At 44.1% G+C, this 11,683-nt stretch overlaps 1 protein-coding gene across 1 annotated transcript in view; it reads right to left on the bottom strand.

Moving 5' to 3' along the window:
- Positions 1-3,908: 3,908 nt before the first annotated feature.
- LOC135395198 (transmembrane protease serine 9-like) overlaps positions 3,909-11,683 on the bottom strand; it is a 62,658-nt gene continuing 54,883 nt past the window's right edge. Inside the window, exons 23-27 of the mRNA XM_064626437.1 lie at positions 10,427-10,595; positions 10,212-10,308; positions 7,704-7,887; positions 7,153-7,289; positions 3,909-4,234 (exon numbers count right to left, since the gene is read on the bottom strand). Coding sequence (XP_064482507.1) covers positions 4,070-4,234; positions 7,153-7,289; positions 7,704-7,887; positions 10,212-10,308; positions 10,427-10,595 — 752 coding nt within the window. The 3' untranslated portion in view covers positions 3,909-4,069. The remainder of the gene's footprint in view (positions 4,235-7,152; positions 7,290-7,703; positions 7,888-10,211; positions 10,309-10,426; positions 10,596-11,683) is intronic.

Genomic DNA, 11,683 nt, shown 5'->3' with positions numbered 1-11,683 from the left:
CGAAAAGATGATAAGCCAATCAGCCTTTTTTCTTGTTTTTTTTTTTTGAGCGAGTGACGTCACATTGATAAGCTTGGATTTGATAACTTGTTTTATCGTTTCGTTTTCCCAGAATCCTGCCGACGCACTAAACTCGTTATTAGGCCCATTTCACGCCACCCTTTTCCTTGTCGGTATCCTTCCAAACTAGAGCTGAGAGGTAATCGAGCTCCGCAGATGCCTATGGGCACGATTTGCCTCCGTGGAAAACATGGACGAGAAAAACGGTAGTGTGAAAGGGGCATTAGGCAGCTTTAGCAAAGCGTTGGTAAGGTTACGGTGTCTTTCGGAATAGCAAGTCGGCCTACCCCCCCCCCCCTCCATCGAAACTAATCGCGATTCTTCCGCGACTCACAATCTTATCTACTGATTGGTTCCGTCTGATAGGATTCCACGCAAGCCACGTTGTCAACGGTTTGCTAAAACTCTATATCGTTATTACTGTCTGTTCCCATCTCCAGATCCTTGAGATGAAAACGTAAATTGAATCGAATTCAACTGAATAATTACAATCGACTACGCCAGCAACCCATGGAAACCTGCCAGTGCAAGAGCACTACATTTTCTGTGTTTCGTCTCACTAGAAGTCACAATTGCACGGCAATCACAAAAATAAAATCCTGATAAGGATTAGTGAGGTGTTCAATCGTGACGGGCGATACTTTACGCCGTTGCTGGCGGAATTTTTTTCGAAAATATAGTACTGAGCTCCACTGTGAGTTAGAGGGACTGTGCTATATAGCCTACTGGTCTTGCACGGTGTTTCACAGACGCAAGAACAACGACTTTGGTGTACTCTAGCACAGAGCTTAAGGGTGTGTCTCGTCGTCCCTAGCGCTGTGCAAAAGTGGACGGTGATAGCAGGAGCCCGCGAAATACCTATTCAAGTCTTACCATTACCAGGGAGACCATTCGCCATTACTTACGCCTCAGAGCTCACATCCGCCGCCATCCACTAATAGCAAATATTTGTGGGCGGATGCAAAGTAATGCATACAAATATTTCATGGAAGTGAAACGTAAGGTGCCCCCGTTTTCTGCAAAATCGTCTGTGTCCACGACGCCTCCGTGGTCGCTTCCATTAACGTCGTGAATTCCTTGTCTTAAGGTCAAAAGAAAATAAAGTGCCTACATCAGTTCTCAAGCAGCTAACAGCTGATATGATCCGTAACCGATATACTGACCACACGGCGTGGTCGACGGACGGTGTGTCGCGTATAGATGGATCCGTCAGTGTCGCAATTTTCTCCTCTTTTTTTCTTTTTCACTCACACTCTCTCTCTGGCTCACCTACCTGTAGTGTATTGCTCTCCAGTGGTGAATCACCCACGTCATAGTCACAATTTATTTGTTGTTGTTATTGAACCTGAACTTTTTATCTTGGTTTCGTGCGAGCTACTGGACTCCTCGAAGAGCTCTAAAAAGAGCTCGGACCTGTCTTTCGTTCCTGCTCAGCATTTATTGATCCTCTCGTATTAACCTACCACGGGGAAACATCCCATGTCATTGTCACTTTTCATTCATTTATTGAATCAATATCCGAATTATCATCATCATCGTCATTTTTTTATTGTTGTTGGATCTGATTAAGGAATAAAGCGTTTCGTCAGAGCGTATATCTCAAAATTATTAATGCCAATTCATGTCCGTCCAAGATCGCGATACTACCAGGTTCTTGAGCACGCTTGAAATGATGATGTGGAAAAAGCTTACAACTTTAACCCTTGAAGCAGTAATAGATGGAAGTCGTGGAAAAATATTTTCCACATATGTTTCCTTATCACTTTTCATTACATTCTCTCAAGAGAGAAAAAACTTATACATAAATAAATCGAACACCTTGTTGGGTCTGCTGGTAAAACAACACTTCGGTAAAAGAGCCAAAAAGAGGACGAGACAAGGAGAGACAAACACAGAGAGATACAAAGACACAAAAAGGGTTGTCACACTTAATATACATAGAATAGAGGTACACACTTTCTGCGCGTATCTGTTTCTGTGTATATATGTCCGTGTATCCCGCTCCTTTTAGATACAAACCCACACTGTGCTGCCTACAAAATACAGTATGTAATACTGAATATACACAATAGCTGAAACGGGAAATTAATTACATAATTCTCGTATATTACACAATGCAATAAAACGATGTGCACAACCAAACGCAGGATACGTCGAGTCCCTGCTGCAGAAAGCAGCAGACGGTGTTGCTTTGGCAGCAAATGCACTCTTAAAAACAATGGTGGTGGTGGTGGTGCTGGTGAAAGGTCTTGGCGTTGCCGGCCTTACAGAGGTGGGTAACGTCACAACTGAAGCCCTGGGGACATGTGCGTCCCGGACCGACTTCTAAGGGAACTCTGCCGACAGTTTCACCACACAGCACATTCCTATAGCCAATCATCATCCCGAATGACAACGTTCTCGCTCCTGATTTGTTGAAAACTGCAGGCGGATCCTATTTTCAACAAATCAAGGGCGAGAACATTGTCATTCCGGATGCTGGTTGGCTAGTCATGTGCTATGTCGTGAACTCCATTTTCATCTCCCTCACTCCAGCTCGGGCACTAGCGGACATCCTCTATCCTGGTGGTTCTTCGGGCGAACGTTCCGCTCAGGCAAGGAACCTTATTCTCTTTTTGCATAAGGCGGGTCTTGCTCGACGACCCCTCTAACACTTCGAGAAGAAGACACCCAGAAGAAGAACAGTCTCTGTTCGAAATATCGGCGGCTCCTGTCCTGAGGCAACTCCCCTCGTACTTCTCTACCGGTTCGCTGGATTTCTACATATCTACCTCTAACACTTTGCTCTCCCCAACGAGCTCATGCACCCTCTACGCATCTCCACCATTCGTCCTCTATCCTCCATCCGTTTTTCTTCGTTCTTTTTGGCTATAGTAGTGACGACGTCCACTTGTGTGTGGACAAACAACGGCGAGCCGATCCTGCCATTACCTCCCCCCCCCCCGCTCATCTATAAGAGTGTGCCTTCAGTCGGCACTTCAGGTATGTAAATAAATGAAATGTAAATAAAAAAAAATGAATGCATGCTCCGCTTTTTAAGGGGACGCTAAAATGCAAAAACAACTTGCTTTCAAATGAAAGTCGGTGTTTCAATTTCAAGCAAAATTAGTTCACACAACGCACGTTTAGAAGAAAAACGCACTGAAAGCGGAGCCGTCTCTGGTGGCTACGAATGCGATCCCCTGGAGGCAACGGTTGGTGGCGTCCAATGAGACAGCAGGAGAAGCGCGCGCGTACCGTGTGGGTTTGAAACGGGTCCGATTGTAGAGTTCCGTATGTGCGTGGCATGTGATGCGCACTGTTACATTTTTCAATACCGACTCACTGAATTTATCCCACAACAGTTCTCGTGAATGTTCTAGTGTCATCATTTATCTTCGCGTCCCTCTTTTAGCGACACCAGTCCGCAACGCGCGCTATGGTTTTCACCGCGACTCCTCCATGGCGTGGCACGCGCAGCATGAACCGAAAACACAAATGCACGAGATAAAGCATTTACTGCTTAGCGCCGAAGCAAGAAAGAGTGCGGTATAATGTTGACTGTTGCTTCGTAACGAAATCAAAGTTTTGAATTATGGTAACTACGAAATTAACATAGCGTGTAGCATAATTTGAAGTGAGCTTGTTTTTGCATTTGAGTGCCCCTTTAACACAGAAGAATGTGTTGTTGTCTGTAGACAGTTCAATACGATAGTTTCTTAACGTAGCACCGTGGGTGATTGTTGTTTTGTTGTTACTCACTATACGCCATTTCTAGTTGGATTGGAAGCGTCCTCGGATCGATTTATTTGTTGTCATCATGCGCCTCCATTTAACGTTCCCGCGCACAAACGTACAAAACGTGAAGCTGTATTTTACAGTATGAACTTTATTGATCAATACTTTGACATGATTTTTGTTGAATAAAAAAAAAATATATATATGGTCCACTGAGCAGCGCGATCTTGAGAAGGGTTCTCGTCTGCTTGTGCGGTGACCAAGTATTGAGTGCTCTCTCAATACTTTCACGTTAAGATCTTTTAATTGTGTCGACAATCCAGTCTAACACAGATGTGACGCGCGTGTACACCCCGGGGCTGTTCGGAAGGCCACAGTCTCTGCCCCAAGACGTGATCCCTGCCAGAACCCAAGTGTCGTCGTTTATCGGGCATACGAGGGGACCACCAGAATCACCCTGTTGACGCAAAATGTAACAGAAAATCTCACAAATAAAGCACATAAAGCGCAGAATTATGTAAAAAACACACATGAGTTGTCAGATAATTGAACAAATGCACTGATCAACTGAGAGCAACAGCTATAGCGAGGTATCCCGTTGATGTCCCTGCTCCCTACAAGTTAGTACTACTATTTAACTATTTATTTTCACTAATAATGACGCTAACTGAATGATCAGCTTCTCCAACTAACCTATTTTCTCTGTGACTGCCCTTCATTGGGCTGTGTGCAAAGCCACATAGGGACATCCCGAGCAGTACGCGTGTGGACGTCACGAAACGAGATGAATCGTCTTCAGGCATCAAAATTATCATAGGGTGTTCGGTTAAAATTCATAGCGCTTTCGATCCACAGTTTTTCGTGCCATCCCTATGCGTTCTTCCATGTCAAAAGCAAGACGAAAGGCACGCAAACCTTTCGTGTAACATCGCAGCACCATTATCATGATGACACTAACAATGAGAATGTGATACGCACAGTCCACGCAGCCAGCTTTATAATGGTATCAGCTCTCTTTGCTTTTAGGGCGAGGGCAGTGCTAAGTGTGATGTGGAATAGCGAGCTGACCTCTCTCTGGCTGACCTGTCCTTTTTCTTTAATATACGGTGAGTCCCAGAAGACGTGTCATTGAGTTAAAATAACAACAATAATAATAATAATAGTAAAAACTACAACACCTAGAATAATCAGTCAACGGCATTTGTTCTGGTTTTTGCCACCTCCTGATGTGAATGCCACGTAGCGTAAAGTTTATTGTGTAAATTTTTGCGAACTGAACTCGGAGGTTTGACAAATAACGGTGACTCTTTTACTCCACCTATGAGAAGAGCGTGCCGAATTTACTCGAATTTATGATAATAGCCCTCTACCTGTTTGTAAACAAATGACGTCACAGTGGTAGACAGCGCCACGGATTTTGTAGAGTTGAACTACGTTCAAAGCTAGTGACGAACAAGGTCGCGCCCAAAAGCCACGGTCTTGAGGGGATTACGATGGTCTCTGAAAAGGACGCGACCTTCGGTCCTACTTTTCCGTCAATAGGAGGCAGCGAACAAATGCCCATTCGTGGAACCTAGCTGTTCCGATCTGTTTCGGTTTCAGTCTGTCTACCAACGTCACAATGACGTTTCTCGGGTAGAGGTTTATAGACCTCTACCAAGGAAACGTCACCGTGACGTAATCATGTTGGGAGACATAGTGAAACCGAAACAGCGCTGTAGGAGAACACCGCAGTTTTGACAAAGCCATATTCACGAACGCGGTCACGTCAAGCTTCTTTGTACTATTGGTACACAGAAATGGGGTCACGTTTTTCGTCACTTTCCAGTCTTTATTCGCGTTCCCAGTGAAACGCCGAAAGAAAAGAAGACTCCGTCTCAAGAGTTGCATCGTCTAAAAGTCAATGTCGTAATCCTGTGCGGAATGTCGTTTGTTATTACAAATGAGTTTGCGCTTGCTTTTGTATAGAGAAACCACGAGAGAAAAACGTACACTTCTAGCTCCTGAGGATGGAAGAGCCCGGTGGCGTTCTTCCGAAACGGCTACCGAAAAGACACAGCTACTGCGAGAATCGAGCAGAACAAGCCTATACAACTAGTAATATGTAAAGAATTGCAAAAAAGATCAATCTATATGAGAAGCCAGATTTAAACGTGACTTTCTTGTGACTTGTTGATTTTTTGCTATAGTAGTTCCACTCTACCAAGTTGGCGGCGCTGTTGTACCATATGACGTCATTTGTTTGTAAACAGGGAGTGGTTTATTGAAGGGGATGTTAAGGTGCTATCCCACCGGGAGAAATAGCCGAACATCATGCTTTTCGGAGCACCATGAGCGTAGCACACGACGACTTTTTGTCTTGTCACTCCGACGAAAGGATGACGCGAACCCAGCCCAGTGGGCAAAAGCAATCCACAGACCGACCGCTGTGGCGTCGCTCATGATCTCAGTTGTCTCGCGACGTAAACATCCAATTATTATTATTATTATTTGAACCCAGCCCACAGAGCGAGAGTAGAAGAGTCGCAGCTCCTGAAATTGGGAGAGGGGAGGCATGATCCCAGCGGAAGCAGGCTACGATAAGCCACGTTCTGTGTTATCTCTCTCTACAATCGCTCTGTGCGTGGGTTTGCAACCTCCATTTGTCGGACTGACAACGGTTGCGCTCCAAAAATTGTGGAGCGCTATGCTCTTGGTGCCCTGAAAAACACGATGTTCGGCTATTTTTTCCCGATGCGGTATCTCCTCAATATCTCAATCAATTATCATGAATTCGAGTAAATCCGGTACGCTCTTCGCATTCGTGGGGTAAAAAAGTGACATTGACTTGGTAAATGTCGTAGTTCAGTTCGCAAAAAGTTTACATAGTAAACCTTACGTTACATGATATTCACACCATGAGGTGGAAAAAACCAGTAAGAACAAATGCCGTAGAGTAGAGTAGAGTATTCGCTCCTAGTCCCCTTTGAATCAGTGAAGTCTTCAAAATGAAGGCACAAGAGCTAGAAATAAAATATATGCATAGATAAAGAGGAAATTGAGGAAGGGAAGAAATATGTACACAGATAAGGAAAAGTAACTGTTGGAACGGTTGGCACCGTTGGAATGGAAAAAGCCGTTGACCGCATGATGTCTAGGAGGTGGAAGAGTTTTTTTTTAATTATAATTCACTGCCGCGTTTCGTTGGACACCCTGTGTCTCCACCTCCACCCCCCCCCCCCCCACACACATACAGCACCCCAAAGTCGCGTACAGTATTGGTCATCCGTTCATTATCCTTAAACCTAACGAACCAATCCAATCTGATCCAATCCAATCCTTAACCCAATCATTAACGAACGACTCACCGCCTTTGAGATCGACAAAGATACTCACACCGCAAGTATCCTTTCCACCTTGTGGGTAGCCCGCACACATCATGCTTTCTGTGATCGCATGTCTGTAGGACCGACGACAGTCCTCGTCTCTCCATACTGGAACGTCGACTTTATATAGTACGTCCGTCCCATGACCTGTAGTACAGTTTTCGAAGATTCAGGCTGCCGTTGTCAGGCAACGAAAAAAAAAAAAAAAAAAGAGGAAAAGAAGACAGCTTGTGCTCGCGCGTTTTTAGGACCCATACCGGTCGTACACTCTGGTTATCGTTACCCCTTAGAATCATTATGCATGTAGTTTCACGCATAGACGAGTTCAGAAAAATCTCAGTGCTCTTTACGCACGCAGTGCATACTGAGCGCTTGCTGGGCGGGGGAACAAAAAATAATCATTCACGTTTCGCTTGCGCTGACCTTGACACGTCGTGCACAATGGACCAGTAGGGGAGAAATGGAAGCCCAAATCGTTTCTTTCGTATTAGTAAACGCCCACAGTTCAAAGCGACGCTAAGCACTCTGGGATTTTCTGAACTCGTCTATTGCAAGACTCACCGCTGCCCGTCAATCCCCATCCAGTGGCAGTACACATAACATCGACGAAATCTTCGTCTTCTTCTGGAAGACAGATGGGAGCGATGTGAGGGTTCTTGTTCAGCTGCAGTGGCTTGGATAATGGGATTAGGGCTACGTCGTAGTCCCACTGGGCGTCAATGTCGAATTTCGGATGTCGAATGATCTGAAAAACGAATATATCAGACAATGTTCCGAGTGTCCAGAGATACTCGCTGTTTCTTCGCCCCTATAGAGTCTAGCTATGTCTCTGCGGTCAATCTTTGCGCGTAGTGCTTAACTTCTCTGCTTTACTTCCAGCGGTGAAGGTGTGGAGGGACCTCGTTATGCGATAAAGAAACTATGGAGAGTTTGAAGCAACTCTACTATAAGTAGCCGTAGCCGCTGCCATGATGTCTCTCTGTGGTGCGAGCCTGAACAGCGACTAGTGCAAGAGCAGTCTTCCTTTCTTTAGGGAATATCAAATCTCTCGTATCGCTAACCCTCCCAATTTTTTTCACCATTAAGCATACCCCCTCGATGGGGCTTACACCTCCATGTATTGCTTTTCATTATTATTTTAGTATTTTAATATAATCAGTAATTTCAATTATTAATCAATAAAGAATTAAGTCTGCTTATACAAAGGTATCCTATCAATTACAATAAGATATAGTAAATAAACTAGTGACGTAAATTATGCGCGCAAAACGTTTGAACGAACACCTAATAGTGATATATCAGTGATTAGTGCAGCTGTGAATTAACCTTCATAATTAATCTTAATGACTAGTGAAAATAGGTTGACAGCGTAAATTAAATATAAATAGAGAGAAGAAGTCTAAAAAATTTAAAAAAAAAGTCATCAACCAAGTGTTCAGGAGCAACTGTCTCCAGAGGTCAACGTCTCCATATTTTTCTCGGATATGTTTCTCGTAACAGGCACGACCGAATTCTCATTTTGTTTAGTGCTCTCCAGGGTCCCTAGCCAGCGTGAAATCGGTTGCTCCTCTATAAAGGGTGCCCCAGAAAACGTGTGATTGAATTATAATAAAAAAACTAGACCAACTAGAATCATGCTGTCAACGGCATTTGTTCTTACTAGGTTTTTGCCACCTCCTGATGTGAATGTCGTGTAACGTAAGTTTAATTATGTAAATTTTTCGGAACTGAAGTCGGAAATTTCCAGAGCAAAGGTCACCTTTTTACCCCGCTATTGTGAAGAGCGTGTCTAATTTACTCAAATTAATGATAATTGACAAGGATATTCAGTGACTATCCCATTAGAAAAAAAATAGCAGAACATCATGCTCTACGGAGCTAGCCGCTACAAATTTTTCAGCGCAATTTTTGTCAGTTCGACGAAAGGAGGTTGGAAACCCAGCCCATACCTGCATCGCAGAAAGAAATAACACAGGTATGGCTTATCGCGTCCGACTTTCACTGGGATCACACTTTCCCCGTCCTAATTTCAGGAACTGTCACTTTTTGTACTATCACTCTGTGGCTGGGGCTGGGTTTGGAACATCCTTTCGTCCGACTGAGAGCAATTGCCCTCAAAAGGTCGTGGCGCGTTACGGTCCGGTGCTACGAAAAACATGGTGTTCGGCTATTTTTTTCCGATGGGATAGCTCATGAATATAACTGTCAATAATCATGAACTTGAATGAATTCGGCACGCTCTTCATATTGGTGGGGTAAAAAAGTGACCTTTACTTGGCAAATTTCCGAGTTCATTTTGCAAATACCTAATAATTAACATAACATAACATAATTTAATAACATATTTTTAACATTATTTAATTAACATAATTAAACTTACGATACATGATATTCACATCACGAGTTGGCAAAAACCAAGTAAGAACAAATGCCTTTGACCGCATGATTCTAAGTGGCGTAGTTTTTTTATTGTAATTCAATGACACGTCTTATGGGACACCCTGTATATCTGTGCTTGTGCAAGTCGCAACGTTGTGCCAGGCAATTGTTGGGTGCTGCCTAATGAAAACTACGTCCAGCTGTGACATTAAACTTTGGGTATGGGTTACTGTCCTAAGGGTAGGGCAGAGTATATTGCTGTATATTTGGTCTACGAACTTTTGATCTATGATCTTATCAAATGGAATTACTTATTAGTTGGTACCCGGGTGTGAGTGTTCTTGGGTTCTTGGGTGACACCTTGGGTTATTTTTGCGGTCTTTCTCTTCGTTTGGTTTATGCGTTGTCCGTCTCTTGTATTTGCCTATCTCGCAGTGTCCTGTCGCGACTCTGTCGGAACTCATAGCTGCATGTTCCTCGCTTCTCAATGAATAAAGCATTAAACTGGTCGTACATTATTAGAAAATGAGGTTCCACCAGGTCTTTAGAAAGCTAGACTTTACGCCGTTCGTCGAGAGTTGAGCAGGCATTGCAGGAAGACAAGCTACAAACGCACTGCATGTGCCTCCGAAGTTGCACTATGGTGATATCATATACGCATATTAAAATAACTTATGGGTGGTACCTTACCCTGCTACTGCTAACACGTCGAGTCTCTTGCAACTTCTCTTTCTTAGTGATGTTGTGTTTTCCAAACACGAACCAGTACTCCGGAATCTCAGGGTCACTTAAAAAAAAAGTAAAAAACAGTATTCAGAACTTGGCTTCTTTCGCAGCTGCTATTAGTAACGTGGTCCTCGAAGAAGGTATCGTGTTGTAAAAAGAATGTCATTAAAAGTACTAACCGGAAGCAGTGTGCAGCACCGATGATCCACTTTTTGTTCAGGACAGATGCTCCGCAATGCTGGAAGCCGTTCTTGAGGACTTCTACTTGCCAGGGGAACTCATGAGGTTTAGCGGGTTTACCGCCCACAATGCGATGAATATCAGCGTCGTGTCGCCTTTGGCCGCAAGCTGTGATTCAACCAAGAACTTCATTTCAAAGTTATGCGTAGCAAAAAACTCCAAATGCCTAGTCAAGGGTTTGAACAAAAATAACAACAAATAAATCATGACTATGACCTGCGCTGATTCACCGCTTGAGAACAGTACACTACCCCATCACACGCGAAACACTGACACTGAAACATGAGATGTGAAATATGAAAACTGAAGTGATGTGCAAGTACAACTCTTGAACTCCGCTCCACTGGCTGCCCAGCGCTACGTCACACAAAAGGAACAAAAAAAGAACGCATGAAAGAAGCGCCAATGGTCCTTGAGATGCAAGGGAGGACCCTACAGCCTCTCGAGCAAACCGGTAGCCAAGAGGAACTCCAAGAACATCAGAAGGCCTCAACGGTGTTGCGACGCTTTTGGCTGGGACAACCCGTATGTGTCCTTGCCTGCCAGAACACCCGACAGAGCCCTTTTAGTGCAATAATAATGACGTCATTTGCAGACGAAACCATTGGGCTTTTGACGAGAACACAAATATTCAAAATGAAGAAAAATGCCACCGCGCTTACTTGTATGGATTTGTCCCAAAGCATTCCATAAAGCCATCAACAAATATTTCACTTTGTGTTGCTATAGTGCTGCTCTAACGCCAACTTCTTTTTCGCCTCTGTGTAATCAAGAAAGCCAGGCAGTCTACACCATCTGGGTTACAAACTCCACCGCCACTAGATTGTATGGACGAGGCATTTCAAATAAACGCATCAATGACTCCCCCCCCCCCCTTTTTTTTTGACGGACCTCTCAACAGAGAACCGTGCACCGTGTTGCTTTCCTCTAGGATTAGGTCAGGTTAGCGCCCCCCCCCCCCCCCCACCGTGAAGGGCTTCCGACATCCCTGTCAGCATCGTAACGGGAGTAACGTATGGATGTCTTAGTGATACGAAAGTGGACACAGGCGGCCAAGCTTGGTCTATACAGGGTGTCCCAGAAAACGTGTCATTGAATTACAATAAAAAAAGCTACACCACATAGAGTCATGCGGTCAATGGCATTTGTTCTTACTGGGTTTTTGCCACCTCCTCATTTGAATGTCGTGTAACGTA

The sequence above is a fragment of the Ornithodoros turicata genome, chromosome 5 (assembly GCF_037126465.1).
Source record: "Ornithodoros turicata isolate Travis chromosome 5, ASM3712646v1, whole genome shotgun sequence".
In the NCBI taxonomy this organism is placed as follows: domain Eukaryota; kingdom Metazoa; phylum Arthropoda; class Arachnida; order Ixodida; family Argasidae; genus Ornithodoros; species Ornithodoros turicata.
This window is presented reverse-complemented; position numbering and strand designations above follow the sequence as displayed.